General features: G+C 39.5%; 1 protein-coding gene across 1 annotated transcript; it reads right to left on the bottom strand.

Moving 5' to 3' along the window:
* Positions 1 to 9,202: 9,202 nt before the first annotated feature.
* On the bottom strand, positions 9,203 to 21,646 carry LOC127657833 (protein lin-28 homolog A-like). The gene is made up of 4 exons (XM_052146762.1): positions 21,637 to 21,646; positions 20,202 to 20,377; positions 12,997 to 13,181; positions 9,203 to 9,422 (listed from the first exon to the last, which is right to left on the bottom strand). Exons 1-4 carry the CDS (start codon positions 21,644 to 21,646, stop codon positions 9,203 to 9,205), a joined length of 591 nt encoding a protein of 196 aa, XP_052002722.1.
* Positions 21,647 to 22,610: the final 964 nt, after the last annotated feature.

Below are 22,610 nucleotides of genomic sequence, written 5' to 3'. Positions count from 1 at the left end.
GACAGCATTGCAGTCGTGGCTTTTTCTTGTAGTGAGAGAAAGCCACTTCAGCCGCCCTCGCCTCCTTCCTACGGGATACGCGGGCTCTCCCCCAAATTCATTACATTCTCAATAATAGAGCTATTTCCTTTTGTCTTTGGGTCACCTGGCCCGCAAATGCCGTTCTCACGGCACTTTGCTTCCAGATCTCAACAGTCCCGGCATGCTGGACGTGGCCACAGTCCACCTTCAGCCCCACGACTGTTCCCCGGCCGGCCGGTTCAGACGAGTCCAGAGGACGCCAACATCAGACCTTGTCCTCAGTCACGAACCCGCCCCGTGCCGGGTGCGCGGAGCAAGGTAAGTGCTTCGAGTCTGTTCTCAGCACCAGAGCCTCGGGACGCTTCACTGCCTCCCGATGCCATATTACCTGTTCCGCCCCGCTGCGAAGCCCTGCCGGGTACGTCCAAAATACTCGTCCCCTTGGTGCCCCTAGCACGGAGTTTAGAGGAGTGGCTTTCACTGCCCAACCGATTTTCTCCCGTTAATTCGAGACAAACATGTCCTAGTCAGGTCAGACAGCACCACAGTGGTAGCCCGCTCTGGTATGCCCGGACAGAGGCTCCCCTCGAGGCAGACGCTTTGGCACACAGCTGGCCCGCGGGGCTGTGCAAGTACGCATTTCCCCCAGTGAGCCTTCTTGCACAGGTGCTGTGCAAGGTCAGGGAGGACGAGGAGCAAGTCACCTTGGTGGCCCCCTATTGGCCCACTCGGACTTGGTTCTCGGACCTCATGCTTCTCGCGACAGCCCCTCCCTGGCGAATCCCCCTGAGAAAGGACCTTCTTTCTCAGGGACGGGGCACGCTCTAGCACCCGCACCCAGACCTCTGGAACCTCCACGTCTGGCCCTTGGACGGGATGCGGGAGATCTTGCCGGTCTACCATCGACCGTCGTAGATACTATCAACCAAGCCAGAGCCCCCTCTACCAGGCATCTTTACGCCCTAAAGTGGCACCTATTCGCAAATTGGTGTTCTTCCTGGGCTGAAGACCCACAGAGGTGAGCGGTTAGGTCAGTGCTCATGTTCCTACAGGAGAGGCTGGAGAGGAGGCTGTCCCCCTCCACCCTCAAAGTGTATGTCGCGGCCATCACGGCTCACCATGACACGATTGACGGCAAGTCTCTAGGTAAGCACGACTTCATTATCAGATTCCTAAAAGGCTCCCGGAGGCTAACTCCCTCGCGGCCAAGCCTGTTCCCCTCCTGGGATCTCTTGGTCGGCCTCCAGAGACCCCCTTAGAGCCGCTAGATTCAGCTGGACTCAGGGCCCTTTCTCTCAAAACGGCCCTGCTGATCGCGCTCGCCTCCATCAAGAGGGTCGGGGACCTGCAAGCGTTCTCTGTCAGCGACACTTGCCTGGAGTTCGGTCCGGCAGACACATAGATCCTAAGACCGCGACCAGGCTATGTGCCCAAGATTCCTACCACACCCTTCAGAGATCAGGTAGTGAACCTGAAAGCGCTGCCCTGGGAGGAGGCAGCCCTTTCGTTGCTGTATCCGGTACGTGCTTTGCGTGTCTATCTGGACCACACGCAGAGCTCTAGACGTTCTGAGCAGCTCTTTGTCTGCTTCGGGAGACAGCAGAAAGGGAACGCTGTCTCCAAACAGAGGCTCGCCTACTGGGTTGTCGACGCCATTTCACTGGCTTATCACACCCAGGCCGTACCCCCCCCTTGCGGGTCCGAGCTCACTCAACCAGGAGTGTTGCGTCCTCATGAGCACTGGCCAGGGGCACCTCCCTAGCAGACATCTGCAGAGCAGCAGGGTGGGCAACACCTAACACTTTCAAGAGATTCTACAATCTCTGAATTGAGTCAGTATCATCCCGTGTTCTCTCAGGTCCGAGCCCGTAGAACTCGGTAACACGCTGACGATCTGGCCGGGTGAATCGCTTGCGCCTAGCGCCCTTTCCCTCAGCCGAGGTAAAATAGTGCGCCTTTGTTCCCAGGAGACCCCATCTTCGGATCCCTGGTTGATTCTTCCCTAGCCCTTTTGGGTCTGCAGTTCAGCGGAGGAACTCGCTGACCCAAGCCACTATGGGTACTCAATCTACCTTGTACTGGAATAGGTGCTCCACAGGTTAAGGCCTCCTGTTCAGACTCCCCCTGTGTGTAATTCCGCGGTACTATCCCCTCATGAGCGGACCCCCGTGTCTCCCTTAGGCAGTTCCAGCTGCCTCGGTCGCCGTACTGTAGCTTCCCCCCTCCACGAGGCTGGATCTACCACCGCGCCAACTTTCCCCACATAGGACCCAAGCGGCCATGTGATGTATTCGCCACTCTTTGCCTCCCCTGCAGGGTAGGTGTGGTCTCCGCAGGGTCTTCTCCCCCTGAAAGAATAGGAAACGGGGTAAGACCCCCCTTCCCTTAATGCATGTAAGGGCCCCGGCTGTAGTAGCTCTATGCGAGAAACATAGAGAGAAAAGAGGCCCAGCCAGGCTTGGCCCATTCCCAGGTTGGCAAACATCAACTTGTTCCCCTCACTAGGGTAACCAGAAGGATTCTGATGACTTTAATGGGGCATTGGGGAAGGGTACGTGCAGCCTGATACAGCTGGTCGCCTCTGCACGTAAGAATACCTGGCCACTCCTGTATCAGCAGTTCGCGTACACGGCTCAGCGCATGGCATGATTGAAGTGGGACCCCTAGTGTTGCTTCTCCTACACAACGTGGAGAGAGCGACAGAAGGGGAACGTCTAGGTTACGTATGTAACCTCCGTTCCCCAATGGAGGGAACGAGACGTTGTGTCTTACCTGCCACGTCGCTGAGCTGAGCCACTGTTGTGGCCGGACCATTTACGGCTCCTCAGAAAAATCCTGAATGAACTCCCGTATTCGCCCCGATTAAATGCCCATATGTCCGGGGGCGGGATATGCAAATACCGTCTGCCAACTTCTCATTGGCCTTTTTTCATAGAACAGAGTTATATATCGGCGCTCATGAGAGACCCCTAGTGTCACTTCTCTGACACAACATCTCGTTCCCTCCATCGGGGAAAGGAGGTTACATACGTAACCTAGACGATATGCATGCACTCTCCATCCATTGGTACACTTAACAAAAAAACATTTTTGGCCAGCATAATGCTATATGTGAAGCTAAGGCACATTTAGAAATTGTTGATGTGTTTAATAGACAATGTCTTGGCGCTCTGGAGATATACACTTCGTTACTTGTTTTTTATTATGCAAAAATCTATTTTTTTAAATGTTGGAAAATCAGTAGCAAAATGGTTACTATGTGGTTCCTGTAGAAAGTGCAGATGTATCACAAATTAATGGACGTTTGTAATTTGATAGCTACTCCAATTAATGAACTAGTACTTGTTGCAATGAAGCTTGGTACCTTCATCAATAAGAACTATGCATTGGTGCTTGCTTTGGTGTTACCACCCCTCATAGTCTGCATGCCACCAACTTGCCACCCCATAAAACATTTCATAGATCCACCCCTGCAACAAATGTATTTCTTTACAACAGCCAACAAGCACACAGAACACATGGGAGCTCATTCAGGGTGCTCCTCATGAAGCAGACAGCTGGAATCTACACAAAGAATGCCTGATGGGTTTTTGAAGACATTGTCTGTAACTATATAATTCTATTTGCATTATTTAATAGTTTGTATTACTTTACTATTTTCTAAAACATGGAAAATAGTAATAATAAAGAACGAGGAGGTGTTTTCATACCTTTGACTGGTCCTGTATATCTGCATTATATTGACCTGTATGGTATTGGCATTGGCCATTGAAAAAACAATATTGGTTGACCACTTGTAGCTTCAGTATATTTAAAAAGAAACAGGAAGTCTCTTTAGAAAGTAATCTGACCTTAAAGAGCTCCTTCATTTCCAGACGTCTTATAGTGACTCCTCTGTAATGACATGTGTGGTGCCTAGTGCTTTCAATCTGTCAGACAACTGCTGCAGCTCAGACCTGAAAATGACAAACTTGCATTCCTTCCTTTTCAGCCTTTGTTTTAAAGTTCTGCAGCGTTACTACCTTTAGCAGCAGCAATCTGAATAACAGTCTGTCCAACACCACTGTTAGCTGCATTCTGGATGAATGTGTCTCCTAAAATATGGAGTACACAAAGACACAATTAAACACAGGTGAGTCAGTGCTGCCTACTTGATGTAGGAAATAACATACCTTGTTTGAGCCCCTCAAAGTCTGAGAGCATTCTGAGAGCCGTGCAGTGGTTCACTCCTAAAGTGGCTGTGCAGATTAATGCTGGGCTATGAGAAATGTTTAACTTTATGCAAATGAAGGGAGACTTTCAGGAGCAACAGCCAATATGAGAGAAGATGGTAGAGCTCACGCGATCATAATATTTTAATAATAATATTCATTGTTAAGAAACAGTACTGTTTAGACTCTCCATTTACACCACTAGCGACCTAACTGCCAGCCGCTGGCGACATGCAGTGACAAAGTAGCAGGCAGTGTGAACACAGCTTCAAACCATGAACAGCGCCTGTGTCCAACGTCTGCGAACATCACCGTGCGTATTTATTATTCATGAGATGAGACTTCACCATAGCAGGATTTGTAAATTTACCATCAAGTTGGAAATATATACGCACAAATAATTTCTTAGTTCATAGAAATGGGAAAGGTAGGAATACAATTTTATAGATGTCAATAAATGTTAGTCTATATTGCAAATAACTGACAAAATTCACATACAGCCAAACCAGCCATTTCAACGCAAGCAGTTTTTCTGTCATTAAGTCAGTTACAACAGTGATTGTTTGTTCTGTAAAATCATTCTATATTAACATGGGAGCTCCTTCAACCAGTCATGTGAACAATTGCCTAAAACAGGTATTCATAAATAACCCTCAAATAAATATTGAGGTTTACAAAATTACTACATTACATGAGTAGATGCAACATTAAGCCTAAGAAAACATAAAACATAAGAAATTACACTAATGTTTTAGATAAACATATCTTTTGAGACTTTTTCTTGAATCTTGCTAATATGTTTCAGTCTACTATAGTTTTAATTTAGTTTTTATTTCTAGTTTATATTCAACTGGTCATTTAAATTTAGATTAGATTTCGTTCATTTTCACACTTTGTGTTACAATTAGCTTCTGATAGGAATTGTACTGAATTGGAGGTGTTCCTGTGGATGTATTTTAAGGCCTACATTAAAACTCAGTGACTCTTTGCTTGACATCATGTAAAAATCTAAAGAAATCAACTAAGACCTCAGAAAAAAAAATGTGGACCTTCACATGTCTGGTTCAACCTTGGGAGCAATTTCCAAATGCCTGTATGTACCACATTCATCTGTACAAACAATAGTACGCAAGTATAAACACCATGGGACCACACAGCCATCATACCTCTCAAGAAGGAGACACATTCAGTGTCCCAGAGTTGAACATATTTTGGTGTGAAAAGTATCTATATCCACAGTAAAATGAGTCCTATATCATCATAACCTGAAAGGTTGCTCAGTAAGGAAGAAGCCACTGCTCCAAAAAAAAGTTTACAGGTGCACATGGGGAGAAAAATCTGACTTTTTAAAGAAATGTCCTCTGGTATAATGAAACTAAAATGTAACTGTTTGGCCATAATGACTATGTTTGGAAAAAGGGTGAGGCTTGCAAGCTGAAGAACACCATCTCAACCGTGAAGCATGGGGGTGGCAGCATCATGTTGTGGGGGTGCTTTGCTGCTGGAGGGACTGGTGCACTTCACAAAATAGATGGATTAATGAGGAAGGAAAATTATTTGGATATATTGAAGCAACATCTCAAGACAGCAGCCAGAAAGTTAAAGCTCAGTCGCAAATGGGTCTTCCAAATGTACAATGACCACAAACATACCTCCAAAGTTGTGGCAAAATGGCTTAAGGACAACAAAGTCAAGGTATTGGAGTGGCCATCACAAAGTCCTGACATCAATCCAATAGAACATTTGTGGGCAGAACTGAAAAAGTGTGTCTGTCTGGAGGAATGGGCCAAAATTCCAGAAACTTATTTTGAGAAGCTTGTGGAAAGTTACCTAAAAAGTTTGACCCAAGTTAAACAATTTAAAGGCAATACTACCAATTACTAACAAGTGTATGTAAACTTCTGACTCACTGTGAATGTGATGAAAGAAATAAAAGCTGAAATAAATCATTCTCTCTACTATTATCCTGACATTTCACATTCTTAAAATAAAATAGTGATCTAGCTGACCTAAGACAAGGAATGTTTTCTATGATTAAATGTCAGGAATTGTAAAATAAAACTAGTTTTAAATAGAGTTTAAATGTACTTGGCTAAGGTGTATGTAAACTTCTGACATCAACTGTAAATAAACTTGCCTTGCCTTATGGTTGACCTGTATTTTATCCATGTGTATTTCATTAAATGGTTAAAAATCCTTTCTAAATTAGTCTTTGAGAAGTAAACATTTAACTTTTTAAGTTTTAAATTGATGATTTTACATCAGGATATGTGGCAGAAAACAATTTCAGTACCACCGGTGTGAAAACCACTGAAATGTGATGCAAATCTTTATAAAAATGTTAAAGTTGACTTCATGTTTGTAAATGTTATATATGATTTATGATGTAAAAGTGTTTAAGAATATATAAAAAAATAGTTACATATGATTTATAGAAATGTTGTTTGGTTCTGTCCTACTTTACCAACACCAACAAAAAACATCTGGGATTTGGTCAAAAGGAGGTCTACAAAAGTTCTTCCCAGTATTGAGTATTTCCTCATTTTTACTTTTGACTAACTCAGGAGACATCCTAATCTTTCTATAAAGGTATAATGTAATGTTATATGGCATTTGAATCATAATTAAATGTGACAAAAAAAGGTAACATTTCCAAGTGTCCCACTTTGCCCATATTCACCCTACTGTGTTTAAAATTCTACATCAAAAATTAATTCAAGATCCTTTTTATTTTATTTGAATTATTTTTAGAGTTATGAAGAGGTATTATAGTTTAGTTTTAGTTTAGTTTTTCCAATAAGTTTTCTTTTCTTTTCAGTAAATGACAATGTTTTCATTTAGCATTCTTTTTTTTTCATTAATGATAATAACACTAGTAAATCATTACATCTGTGATGATTTATTTAAAAAAAAATTACTAAGGAAGGTGCAAAAAAACAGAACCTATATCTAAACTGGCAAAGAAATTGTTGCAAAAAAATCTGCATTGTCAAAACTGAGAAAAGAGATGTTACAATCATTTCTTATATTTTAGCATTCCACAAAATTTATTAGATGACAAAAAAAACAAAACATTTAAAAAAAAAAATCACATTACATTCAAATGTATAACAAGTGATTCCAAAGTTCAAAAGGATAGTCAAAAACCGCTTGGACATGTCGAAATGGTGCAGAACTTTGTATGATTCCTTATGTTATGAAATGCTGAAACATGAAAGCATGAACTTATTATTACATAACAGAATGATTTAGATAACTACAGTGTTTTCAGTTTTGTAAGAGGCAAACACAACATTTGTGTTAGGCGATACATTCCTGTTTGATCCACAAATCTCAAAAAGAAACTTTTTGCAACATTTCTTTTCACAAGGCCTTGAATAGGAACCTTGAAGAACAAAAATACCATTTGTAAACGTGAAATTAATATTTTCAATAATTTCGTAATTAAATAATAATAATAATATAATTCAATTCACTCTCTGAAGTTCACGCAGAAAGTCTACCTCGCAATCCTTAAATATGAAAATATTTCCTGAGTTCAGAGTTATGATTCAACACTAGTAAAGTAAAAGACATGTAAAGTTCAAATAGCAATTGAAAATAAAAAAGAAATCTCTAACATGACGCAGAGTGCAGTGCGGTCTTAAAGCTCAGAGAGTAATCACAATAAAATAAACTGCATCACGCAAGACATCCACTATAAAACATACAAGTGTAAAATACATGAATAAATTCATCAACTATCAACTGATTTCTGGCACTTGAGAAGATGGCTTTTGGGAAATAATTCACGAGGTAGAGCATAAGCCTCTTTTACATTCTAGATAAGATGCAGAACACATTGCTACAAATAAATACTATGAGTAAAGGCTCAATAATAGGTTGACAAACAGTATATATATATATATATATATATATATATATGTTTCAAAGTCTTCCAGCTCCTCCTGTAAAACGGGAGTAAAAGGCTGTTAAATTCATTAGGTCTATATGCACCTCTTCCAAGGCAATACAGGCAGCTGGGAAATGGAGCCAATGTCTTCATCATCAACGTAAGAATAGACAACATTTGATAAAACGAACAACTTATTTCCATCTTTCTCGAAGAAAATCCCTGAGGCCAATTGTCAAATACAAATAACAAAATACATCACTAGCAAACATACAGTTCAGCAGCAGTTTAAGAGACTGATATCGAGAAATATCAAGCCAGAGATTTTGACTGTAGACTGCAGTTTAGAGATCAAAGTGTAATGATTATTTACTCTCATGTCTAATAGAGTGTGTTATTGGTCAAAGATCTAGCTTCCACCCAAGAGACACATTTGGATAAATGTAAAATGAGCCGCAGGTTTAGAGAGCATGAAAGTGGTTTAACATTCAGTTGGTCCCTGTTGATCAGGACAGTCTATATTGCAAAATTGCCGAATCCTCAATTTAAAGATTTAAAGTTAAAACACTTCTTCTTTTTTTTTTTTTATCACTGCTTAATATTTGTTGGTTCATTTCCCAAAAAAGCATATATACTGTGACTCTGTGGCCCCTTTCAAACAGACCGTTATTGTTGAATCCCACCCCTTTAATCCCAGCATCATTTTCTAAAGAAGCATCAAGAAATGCAAGAAACATTCACATGTATCTGTCAGACAAAATTACTTTTTTTTCAGTCCATGAGAATATTGGATACACTAGAAGAGATATTTGTATAATTTAGTAGAGAAAAAAGGTTTACATCTGTGTTACTTTATAATTAGTTACTTCTACTACAGTAATGCACCAAATATTTCACTGAAATTCCTGAGAGCAGCTATTTTCCTGAGTGTTACACCATTAAAAAGATACATTCTTCTCATCTGTTGCTTTAATAAACCTGAGGAATCTCAAAAGCAGCATTCATAGCATTTACATTTGTTTTTCCAGTATAGCGGTATGATTGGGTTTCAAGTTTTTTCCCACTTTTGTGTGTGCTCTCAGTCATCGCTCCCAGTGGGTGGTGGAGAATAACTGTGCTCCGCTTTCCCCCCTGTGACAGAGGACGACTTTCCCTGAGACCCCTGTGATGACTGCTGAGCTTTCACAGGGCAGTTGGCCACCATGTGCGCCACACTTTGGCAGAAATGGCATCTTTTGGGTTGGGGAGGCAACTTGCACTCCTTGGCATGATGGTCCTGACTGCCGCAATTGTAACACCTGCGAAACAGCGATCATTTGAAATGTTCTTAATAAAATCAAATGTAACTTTGTAACATTGAATGCATCTTTGACAATTCATCTTTGTTTGTGTACTGCAGAAGAAAATCATACGAGTTTGAGATGGCATAAGAGTGAGTACATGATAAGAGAATGACCTTTTTAGGTCAACTATTCCTTTAAGGATGGTTTTAGGAATATAAACAGTTACTGAGTGTGTTTACATGTACAACAAAAAGCTAATAACTATCAAAACCCACAACATTATAAAAACTGTCAATGCAAGAAACTGCATTTAAATAAGAAATTAATAATCTGTGTAATTAAACACTCTTAATGGATATTTAACAATTAAACAAAAGGAATCAACACAATAGAGCAGTATAAATTCAGAGGGGCAGTTCTGAAGGAACCTTCTCAAATGTACCATTATTCATGAAATCGTCGGAGACAAGGAATTTTTCAGCCCTTTTACTACACACCCAAATTTAATTTGTGCATTGAATGCTTACAGAATGACAGGGTATCGCATTTCATACATAATCATTAAATGTTTCATGGCCACAAGTGGCTTATGATTTTATAAAATAGTGGCCACAGCAATATGTTTAAAGACACCAATGTTAATATAAAGTCAAATTTAATAATAATAATCAGAATAAACATTTCTATGGCCTAACTGTAAGTTGGGCAACATGTCCCTGCCAAGCATCTCAAGTTAGGCCACGTCCACACTAATCCATTTGTAGTGTGAAACCTTTGATTTAAATTTCCTAACATCATCGTTTTCCAAAGCATGCAGTTATGGAGACCGTTTATCTAGTGTTGATGAGAGGTGAGAACATAGCAAAATCAATGCGTTTTCAAACGAAAATGATGGTGAGGCTTAATTTCATTGTGTTTTCAGCTTTTATTTGCTTTTATAAGTTTGTTGACTCTGTGTTGTGCACCACTGTCCACCATATTTTTCAATGGCGGATGCCAAAATCTACACTGATAGAATATGGCTGTCAAATAATACCAATATACATTGGCGTCATGTTGGAATTACCGTAATTACAATATTCTGACTTTTCTGAAATGGCTTCCTAGAACTTGTGAGTAAATTCTGAGTTGTAAACTGTGAAAGCTCTGACTTGACAGTTAAACGCTTTGCAAGAACAGACAGCGGTGAATTAATGAATGAATGTAGTGTAGCTGTTATCAAACACCAAGCTGTTTTGGCGTTATGGTTGTTGCCATAGAAACAAAGTCCGGGGACGTAAACAGCTCCAAATTGAATCCCCCTGTCGACATTTCAGAATTACAGTGATTCCAACATGACGTGAATACAGAATTATATTGAACGTACGGTCAAAAATGTATGTATATCAGTATTTTATGATGGCTTCGAACACAGCTCAATCAATAACAATTTAGAGTCATTTTCATTCAAAGGTGTTTAATGTCAGCTTATTAATACTAACCAAGTGAAATATACAAGCACATTTCTCTAAATTAATGTTGCCCTGGCCATCAGAGTTTACCGAACACAATGTTTTCAAGAAAGGATCTTAGTGGCATATGGGTGCTTGGTATGGGGCAGCCGCTACTGCATTGATGTCCACTGTGGAGGTCATGTGGGTGAGTTCAGAGCACTGAGGCTGTTTCTTGTGGTTTATAGGCTCTGACCTGAGGCCATTGAGGGACATGGACAGCCAGCAGTAAGAGTGTGCAGCAGGCAATGATGGCCTTTGTTTAAAAAAAGCTGCAGCAGCAACCTATGAACTATGACCTTTTTCCGCCCTAAGCCCTAAACACCCCACCCAGTCCCTAAACACATGCAGTTTCCATGGCAATGCTGACTCCTGACCCCTCTCAGGCACCTTCGTCTGTTATCAATTAAATGAACTGCAGTGTTTCCCCCTCTATATCCTGAAACCAAAACAGTAACAGTGACACACTGATTGGTTCATGCTTCTAAATAAGAGTATTTCCCATTTTAAAAACATTCACACTTTTTGTTTGCTAGCTTGAAATGGGCAGATATCCTTGTAAATGATTCCGCTCAGTTAAAACAATGCAGAAAAATGCACTGAGCCCATTGAGTAGGTTGAATAATCATAATGGACAGATGTGGCTCCTCTTAAAGCAGAAGCATACTCCAGGGATGTATCGAACACAGGCCTCAAAAGACCCTTTGAGGATATAACGATCTCTCCTCTGATATTGTCGACACAGTGTCTTTCACAATAATCCGAATGGACTGATTGGTAGGCCGAATGATAAGCCTCTAACTTCAGTAATGATAGCTTACTACCATTTGTGTCGGTTAGATGCTGGAACTGGTAGAGCTCTACTCAACTGGTAGAGCATGGTGCTTGGTTTAATTCCCAGGGAACACAAGTGCTGAAAATGTATAGCTTGAATTCACTGCAGTCGTTTTGGATAAAAGCATCAAGCAAACCCTTAAAATCAAGAATTCTAGCAAACTTGCAGAAGATTCTTTGTCGCCAAAGGTTTACTGCAGGTTCACAATAGGTGAAGAGCTGCAAACTTCTGGCAAACGTCTGAAGCAAATCGCAAGCTCATTTGCATGTGAAATTAATGAGTTGGACATTTACGGCAAGATTTTTTGAAAGGGAATGCATAAATGTAAAGTATTGTTCCACAAATCCAAGCCAAATTTTCAACGTAAAGTTGCTCTCAGATTTTAAAGGAATTGTTCACACAATACATCCAATTTAGCAGACCTTTAAGTCCCCTTTATGAGTCCTAACCTTAAAAATCACAATCTCAGAATTGGGGGATCCATCAGGTATAAATGCTTCAGTGACCAGCCGTTTTAAACAGTTATTGATCCAGGTCACATTGACAGCCTGTCCACGCAGCCCTAACCAAGGACAGATGTGGGGGAAGGGGAGGAACTGATGAATGGGGTAAGAAGACCAAACCATGTTTTTGGAGAGATCAAAAGATGAGGGATTTGGCCTGCTAAGCACACATACTAATGCTATTTCGCTCCACTTATTGAAAAAAGATTCCGAATGACATAGAATCACATTAATATAGCTACATTCTTGCAAAAATATTGTTTTTACATGGCTCTCTGTACATATAGAATCAGTTTCAGGGTAAAATGAACACTAGAGGCGCTACAACAATAACGACTTTTACACAAATCACGTAAAATGGCAGATTATCTGTTCATAAATACTTTTCTCTCTGTTCCTCACACTATGCTATATTATGATGTCTAAACACTTACTGTAGCGCATGACTTACTTTTTAACTTTTTAACTTACTTGTACTTTTTACACTGCATTACAAAATCAACTATTTTTACAAACGTGGTCAAGAACAATCAAATTGTTTTAGGTTTAAAGTCTTGGGTAGGGTGGTCGGTTTTATCCATTTTAAACTTGATTGAGCATTAACCTTAAAAAACTATTTGGGATAAGCATTTAATTAGCATTTAGTACCCCTACGATACAAGTAGGACTTCTTGCTCAATGAATATCTTTTGTTGGTCCTAGAACAACATACCTGTCAAATAAACAGTCCCAACCCCATATATCCCAATATATGCTCTCACCTGTCTCCTTTGGGCCGGCGCTTCTGGACACTCTTGCCTTTGGGTCTCCTCTCGCTGCCCACACAGTGTGCTCCTCCAGGTCCAGTGACTCGCAGAGACTCAAGACCCTTGGAGGATTTTTTGAATGTGAATTCAACAGCTTCGCCCTCCTTCAGACTGCGGAAACCCTCCATGTACAGTTTACTCTGAGAGAGATCGAGAAACACAGAAATGTCGAGAGAAACAGAGAAAAGCATTAACCTTATGTCACTCTGGTTTGACTCACACCAAAAACACATTCGTACAGAATCTGAAAACAATTCAAGTGAGAACTTGCTGTTAAGTCAGAAATATAAAACATGTAGCATAATTTCAGTGTTTGTGTTAGAATTAAGCTCTATTCAAGCAAACACCAAAGGCCCCAAATAACTTCAATATCAACTAGGCAAGTATTGCATATGTTTGATGTATACACTTAGGGGATGTGAAAGAGAAAGCGAGTGATTTATGTGTGAAAACCTCATGCGTTACCATCCCCCGACCCGAGGTACAGCATTCCACACACACACCTCCCCCAATAGTACACACAGGTCTCTTAATCCCCCTCACTGACCACTGGGAAGGATGCTGTGGCAGGGGTAGGGGTCCACAAAATTCTTCAAATGGTTGCTTAGCTTTAGTCTATCCTTTATGTTGAACAAGGAGAGTAACATTTTCCACTTCATTAAGAATGAGCTTCTTTGGCACAGTGTAAACCTAGTCCAGGTACCTACTAATGCTTTGCTGTCTTTCACAATACCTATATATCCGACGTTATCGAAAAAGCTACCATCTGCAGAGAACATGCACTCTTATTCATGTTGCTTTAAAGTTAATTTATTGCTCTTCCAATTTGCTCTTTACATGCACATCTATAATTGGCTACATTGGGTTTTTGCGTTGTCATGACAAAATGGTTGCCAAAATACGCATGACACAATGTGCAATCGAGTATTTGAAGGAAGGACGTCAATTATGCGGGAGTAAAAACATTTGAAGTTTCTCTGAAAATCCATGCACACAATGGCAAGGCCAACTGTGGTCCAATTAACATGTATCCATGATGGATGGAGCTGAGCTACAATCACATTATCTAGTGTAAGTCAGATTTTGAAAAAAACAGATTGGTCCAAGCCAGACTTAAAGGGATAGTTCACCCAAAAATGAAAATTCTCTTATGATTTGCTCACCTTCATGCCATCCCAGATCTTTCTTCTGCAGAACACAAATGAAGGTCCATAAGATGTAAGTGAATAGGTGCCAAACTTTTGAAGCTCCAAAATCCACATAAAGGCATCATAAATGTAATTCATATGACTCCAGTGGTTAAATCCATATATTCAAACATGATACGATAGGTGTGGTGAGAAACAGATCAATATATAAGTCAATTTTTTATCATAAATTCTCCTCCCTGCCCAGTAGGAGACAATATGCACAAAGAAGGTGAGTCATCTGGAGTACTTTTATTTTGCCCTTATGTGGATTGTGGATTTTGCACCCATTCACTTGCATCGTAAGGACCTACAGATTTGAAATATTCTTCTATAAATCTTAATTTGTGTTTTGCAGAAGAACAAAAGTCATACACATCTGGGATGGCACGAGGGTGAGTAAATTATGAAATCATTTTCATTTTTGGGTGAACTAACCTGTGTTGAGCAGGGTGGAGCCGAGCGGCATCTGGGCAGAGGGAGGAAGATAAGTGAAGATAAGTGGCGGATGACTGTCATTCACTTTTAAAGTGCATGTAAATGTAATGACTGTTACATTTTCACATTCCAATACCACCAAACAATGGCGTTGCTGACCAAAACATGTCATTGTCCGCTGACCACGGAGGGGCTCCTGGCCGACCGCCTGGAGCGGGAGAACCGCTGCCAGGGGCTGGGGAGACACCTTCCGTCCACTGAAAATGGACCCTGCGTCCTTCTGCGTGGATTGTGTATTTTGTCTTCGCTATATGCTATGCATAATTTCATTTCATTTAAACCGACTGATCTCAGTTTGGAAGACTCTGGGCTGTCAGTAAAGGGTTAATTTTGATGCATTGAATCAAGTGACAAAACAACATGGCGCTGACCTCAGCTGAGATTGTCTTTGGGAGAAACTACAACAAAACTACATCTGGTAAGAAACCTTATTATGTTTTTACATTAAAACCAGTTTGAGTCAAGAGATTAGAGTCTCCAGTTTCATCCGATATGCCATTTTGAAAATGTCATCCATTTATCACGAAACAGCATGCTGTTAAACAAAATGACCACTGACATGGACTACAGGGCTATTTTTCCCTTAGAAATCCTATATTCACTGTGCATTATCACATTATGAATCAATGGGTTCATCCATAAGCTGAAAAATTTAGCTTTTAGAAGCTTTATATGGCGTTAGAATGAAAAAAGGCGCATTTGAACTGTTTATTTATGTATTATTGTACTATTTATTTGTATAGTTTTTTGTTTGCGCTTTTCCCAACACACACTGTTCCAAAGCAGCTTTACTGAAAATCAGCTGTAATGTCTGAATCGTCTTAAAAACATGAATAACCAACACTTGTGGAAACATTATAAACAATTTGATAAAAACAAATCTGACTTTCTATAGCTTTGTATTATTTAACCCTTAATAAAAATAAGTCACTCAAAGTTCCTTAAAGGACAAAAATGTCTGCGTCAAAAAACTGCCATAATAATATTATACATTCATATTATTTTCCACTTTCACTGACTGTCCCTGATCATAACTACCAAATATTCATTCATTTTCAGGATTTTAACCCTTTAAATGCCAGTTTGTGTACATAATGCCTCTGTTGTTTTTACACACACACACACACACACACACACACACACACACAAAACACACTCAGACATCCATACCAACACACCCACACAATGTTAGCTGCATCATTTATTCAGTTGGCCTACAGTGCTCTATAATACAGCAAACAGAAAATAGGAAAAAAGCATGTATTTGCTCCATAGGCTAAACATGAGAAAAATGGCACCGTCTGGCAGAAAAAATAAAACATTTAGATTTTGAAGCCAGGGCTCCGGAATGGAAGCATAACATCATAGAAATTGTGATTTTATGCTTTAATGGCACTGGGATCAAATAATGCAGTTTTAATGAGTTTCAATGGGGAAATTTTTGTCCTGAAGGTCCCGAGTGTAACTATTTTGTGTACACAGTGTGTTATAGATGTATTATAGGAACTGAGGTTAAAATGTCAAAATTCCCCCAAAAATACACACCTTTGGCAAAATTTATGCTGTTGTCATTAACAAAAACGATCAACAAAAAAACAAAAATGAAAAATTTCCCAAAGGTCGCACAAGGGTTAACATTTAAATCTAAGTCCCGCTGTCCCCATATAAGGACATAATGTTTTGGAAAACTATTAGCTTTGTTTTTTATTTTATTTTTTGTATATATTTTTGCATGTTTATTTGGTGCTACTGGTTACAAATCAAAAAGGGAAATGTACACAACAGTCACAATCGGGTCTCAGGAGGTTTTTATGTTAACATTATCTCATTTGTGGCTATTCTTATTTCCTCTAAGAAAGTTTAGAAGAAACATCAGAGTCTAAATTGATACTTAAATTACACAAAACTGAGAAATCAATTCAATCTCCTGCACTATGAGAGAGCAACCTCTGAGTGACATTAGAGATCTTTTTATTGATGTGATGCAAATGGCCCCACTGGAGTTGACAAGGATCTATAGCTGTCTATGTGTTGGTCAAACACTGTTGGATACAACTGTGTTGGGGCAGATGCAGTGTCCCTTATTCAAGTGCTTCCATTGTGTATCAGTCAAAGTAACCGTTAACCTATTTCCCTTAACGCGTGTGACCTCCAGCCCCCATTTCTCTTCCTCCCAATGACAGGCCCCTGTCGTCCCTCTGATGCTCCAAGGCACCCTCTTTAAGCTGTTCCTACAGTAAACCCTATGTAATGACCTAATCACAGTGTGTTCACCTGGCTTGTACGGTATGGACATGGATGATCCATTAGAAACAGTCACACAAGTGATGTAGAAATCACAAGGCTTTGATTTAATAGGAAGCACCAAAACTCAAGAAAGAATCTGACTCAGCCAAGGAAGCTCTTTATTGCGGGACATATTTTGTTTGCTCGCACAAAGACCAGAGGACCTCAGGAATTAATGTTGCGTGTGTGAGGCCCACTGCTGCGGCCAAACGTGTGTCCAGCACGTGGATTGCATTTACACAGATGATGGCTGTAGTGACAGAGCTGAAATTTGGCCGTTTTTAGATTATTTTGAGGCAAATTGAAAAATACAGTAGCCCAGGAGTGCACAACACAACAAAATTATCAATGCAAATAAAAATTGAAAACACAACCAAATCAAGACTTTACAAAACAAAATTAAGCCACAACACAACGAAAAAGCAACAACACAATGAAATGAAGCTGCAACACAACAAAATGATCAGAAAAGGCTTAATATTCTTATACTGTGGCTTTTTCATTGTGTTTTGCCTTCATTTCATTGTGCTGTGGTTCAATTTCATTGTGCTGTGACTTTTCCATTGTGTTGTGGCTTTATTTTGATGTGCTGTGATTTCTTTTTGTTGTGTTTTCAGCTTTTATTTGCTTTGTTAATTTTTATGTGCTGTGCACCCCTGGGCCACCATAGAAAACCCCATATTTGTTTGACCACTTGTCAGTTGTCAAGTTTGCAGTTTGATAGACTCAAATAATAAATACTTTCAAAACAACACAGAAAACCTACATTATATGACCCAATATGTCTTTGATGAGTCAACTGTATAACAGAACATGGGGATTCAACAATGCAAATAATCATTTTCTTACTAAGTGTTTTTGTCTTTATTCCCAGTGAAATATCTAAACACACTTAAAAAAATACTTGAGAAGCTGAATGACCTTACATTTAATGTCTTGTTAATGTCAGAGAAATCTAACCAAATTTAGTGGGGTTTATACTTAAATAAATAAAACACACACACACACACACACACACACACACACACACACACACACACACACACACACACACACACACACACACACACACACACACACACACACACACACACACACACACACACATGTTGTGTTTCCATGTTTTATGGGGACTTTCCATAGACATAATGGTTTTTATACTGTACAAACTTTATATTCTAACCCCTAAACCTAACCCTACCCCTAAACCTAACCCTCACAGAAAACATTCTGCATTTTTACATTTTCAAAAAACATAATTTAGTATGATTTATAAGCTGTTTTCCTCATGGGGACCGACAAAATGTCCCCACAAGGTCAAACATTTCGGGTTTTACTATCCTTATGTGGACATTTGGTCCCCACAAAGTGATAAATACACGCTCACACATACACACACACACACACACACACACACACACACACACACACATATTGGTCTACCTATCATTATGAGGACTTTCCATAGACATAATGATTTTTATACTGTACAAACTATAGATTATATCCCCTAACCCTAACACAACCCCTAAACCTAACCCTCACAGAAAACTTTCTGCATTTTTACATTTTCAATAAAACATCATTTAATATGGTTTTTAAGCTATTTATATTATGGGGACACTAGAAATGTCCTCATAAACCACATTTATAGCATAATACCCTTGTAATTACTAGTTTATAACCTAAAAAATTGTCCTCGTAAACCACATAAACAATTGCCCCCCACACACACACACATACATACACAAACATACACAAACACCCACATACACACAAACACACACAAAAACACACATACACAAAACCACCACACACACACACACACACACACATACACAAACACCCACATACACACAAACACCCACCAAACACACATGAACACACACAAACATACAAAAACACCCACATACACACAAACACACGCACACACACACACACACAAACACACACAAACACCCACATACACACACAAACACATACACACACACACACACACAAAAACACACATACACAAAACAGCCACATACACACACACACACACATACACAAACACCCACATACACACAAACACCCACACAAACACACATGCACACACACAAACATACACACACACACACACATACAGAAACACCCACATACACACAAACACACGCACAAACACACACACACACACACACACACACACACACACACACACACACACACAAACACATTGCCATTAGGTATGAAAAATAAGCTTGTTTTCCCTTTAAATCAAGTTTTTTTCTTACCTCATTAGCAAATATTTTTTTATAAGCATAAACATCAATAATTTTTATTTTATTTTATCTGAAAATAAGACAAAATCTAAAATTACAATTATTTTGTTTTAAGAATGTTTCGATATTTTACTGGAAAACAAGACAAAAGATTAAAGTAAGGAAATTATTTTTATGCAGTAAAGATGTGCATATACTAACAAATGAACTTTTTGAAAGTTTTAGTTATCCGGTTGTGCTGTAGACTGTTTCATTTTGTAGGATTATGGGTTAGTGAAGATCATTTTGATTCATTTAATTATCACAAATGACCTTGCCATGAGAAATGACAGTACTCTGTATATTAGACTATATGAATCTCGTATTCTTTATTGAGCAGAACAACATAAAGGGGATTATGCTGAGGTGACAGTGAATATTAAACATCACATTCATCCAATTGATCAAAAATCTCAAACTTTTGGTCTTTATATTCACAGTGGCTTTCTGGGAAACAATAGGTTCCCACACATTTGAAGCAAGTTTCCCAGTATACTTCTAATTCATTTGCATACAAGCATCTGTGGCTAATGACTTTACGACAGGAACCAAGATTAAAGGGGCCATCCATGAAGATACAAGCCAGACTTTTGTTTAAATACATGGTACTTACACAGGAAATGAGGGTGCTTTATCTGGTTAGACAGACACAATTACTTCACAAATCTGAAGAGTTTGGCTGGGGAATGATGCTGTTTGCCTGATACAGGATTGATGGTTCAGTCATTTCAGAGCTGTCTGCGCAATTTTGGGTTTCAAATAAACATAACAGTTCATGTGTATTTTCTACAGATCTTGGCTTTCCAAACTATGACTGAAAGGTAAATCAGAGACAGCTAGAACAAATAGTAGCGTTTAGGGAAAATGTAGTTTCTCACAAGACACTTACCTGGTGGACGAACACGTCGACTGGAGTTTCTAAAGGCACACCATCTCGTGTGGTCATGGACAGGAATCCAAAGCCCATCCGTACATTGAACCACTTGCACGTGCCCACACCGTGGTACAACTGAGGGTCTTCCTCAGTGGCCTGCCCCTCCTCCTCCTCTGTTTTCGCACAGCCTCCTGCAAAAATCATTTACATACATTTACAAAGCCGCCAGAGACTTTAACAAAAGAAAGCCTAGGCGTACAGTTTCAGATGTTCAGTTTAGAAATGTTATAACTCCAAAGCAAGAAGCATAAAGGAACAATAATAAGGCATTCGATGTTTTGTGGAAGGGTCAGATGAAGCAGTAATTATAAAACATTTATAATTATTAAGATCCAAAAGTTTTGCAACAGAATATTCAAGGCATTCAGACGTTTTATACAATTTTAGACCAAATATCTTTATCATTATTGTATTACAAATTACCAACAAAAATGATTTGTAATGTTAAATGGTGTCATGGTAAAGTTATATTTTAATTTAAGCAGAATAGTCATAATCTGTGTTGTTATCATAAATGTTTTAAGGGGATAAATAGAAAAACAAGTTCAGTAAGCACAACCATTAAGATCTTTGTGTTAATAAACTCAATATTTCTAAAGTTATTTTTAAGTGTATATGGTGATGTATTTTCTTTTTCCCACCTTGAATGTGTTTTTAGGAAGCAACTGATTATAAAATCTTGATTTTTACGCACCATCTTTTGTTTTAGGGGTGAATTTCAATGTGAATTGTTTTTCCAACCAAACCTATTATGATTTTTTATGTATATAATAAATTGGTACCTAATATTTAATAGCTTAAATCAAACTTTGCAACAAAATAAAAATTATAATAATAATAATAACTCACGATGATGTTCGTAGCGCAGAAAGTGAGAAATTATTTTAATCCCGTAAATTCACTTAATTATGCCCTCGTGGCCCCACTGGCAAAACATGCTGGATCTGTATGTGGTTCTCTCCAAAGTGATTGTGACTTTCCAAAGGGGTTCTAACATGGTCAAAGTAAACGCAAAAAACAGTCACACTTTGTTGCTACCCCACCTTGAAAGTCCTGGTGTAAAACTGAACCCATGATGGGCTCAGTATCCTTCCCCTCTGTCATCAGCGTGGGCCTAACACCTTTCCAAAATCTCACATGCAAAACTCTTACAACTCATTCTTCGGGGGAAACAGAAGCAAAAAGTGAAAACAAAGGAGGCTTGGACAATACACTCGCAAACTTGAGTATGAAGTTGTGGGAGGGTCGGTTGGAAAGAGGTGGAGAAGAAGCCCCCCCCAAACCTGAAAGACAATGCAGGGACCCCCAGCCCCCCACTCTCAGTCCCCTAAAACAACACCTTAATGGACCTTTCCAGGAGGTCCAGAACTTGTTAAAATATATCACATACCCTCTGCCATGGATTCCTCTATCCCTCTCTGTCCTCTTTGTCCTGGTGTTCAGTTCTGGGCTGTGTGCGTCACAACTCGCTTCTCCAGGTGATCTCACCGTGCATCGGTGAATGCTCCTCACTGATGCTTCTCATGGTCAACCCCCTCTCCCCCTGTTTCGGCCAAGTCCACGTGATTCCCAAATTACTCACCCCTCCTGGATGACCAGCACATTCCTCAGTGAATGCCCCCCTTAACTCCAAAACAGACCAATCACGCATGGAGAGCACTGCGCAAAAGTCCAGCCCCCAGAACTCTTCTATGCATAGGTGATCAATACATCTTCCTTGCACCACATTAGATTGTCATTTTTACAATGACACATTGGAATACATGAACATATGTTACTTATAATGCCACGGCACGAGCGAAATGCGCATTTAGTCCAGCAGAAGATCATAATTCTTTAATGTGAACCAAATGTCAAACAAAAGTCGCTCATTCATTATAATAGAAATAGAGATTCAATTTTCATCACCCGTTTGTTTACAAATGATGGTGCATTTATCCCGCCACGGAACAACAATAAAATTAAAAATGCAATACAAAAAAAAAAAAAAAAAAAGAAAAGAAAAAGAAAATGTAATTCTGACTTGAAATCTCACAGTTGGGACTTCTGTGGCAGAAGAAGGGATTTTAGATGATATATGCCGGAGAAATAAACACTACGGAACAGGCCTATTTATCTTATCACACATGGCTGATTGCAAAACTGTATTTTGATTGAAGACAGCCTAAATGACACAAAAACATTGATTACAGTGTACTGTCAATGTAGTGTACATTTAAAACTAGTTAAAAGTCGAAGAGATAGACACCTCTAAAATAAATGGAAATGTTAATTCTATTAATAATGAGCCCTGTTTAAAACGAGTTTTAGAAGAACACAATAATGCTTGCGAGTTTCTGTTGCTGAGTCTCTTCTACAGCCTCT

This window comes from Xyrauchen texanus, chromosome 17 (genome assembly GCF_025860055.1).
Source record: "Xyrauchen texanus isolate HMW12.3.18 chromosome 17, RBS_HiC_50CHRs, whole genome shotgun sequence".
NCBI lineage: Eukaryota > Metazoa > Chordata > Actinopteri > Cypriniformes > Catostomidae > Xyrauchen > Xyrauchen texanus.
The sequence above is the reverse complement of the archived record's forward strand: the minus strand, read 5'-3'. Positions and strand labels throughout refer to the sequence as shown.

Excerpts from the sequence above, each read along its gene's own strand:
- LOC127657833 (XM_052146762.1), bottom strand. Across the intron at positions 13,182-20,201 it reads TCGACGTGTTCGTCCACCAG|AGTAAACTGTACATGGAGGG; the intron begins GTAAGTGTCTTG and ends GATCTCTCTCAG. Across the intron at positions 9,423-12,996 it reads CGCCGGCCCAAAGGAGACAG|GTGTTACAATTGCGGCAGTC; the intron begins GTGAGAGCATAT and ends GCTGTTTCGCAG.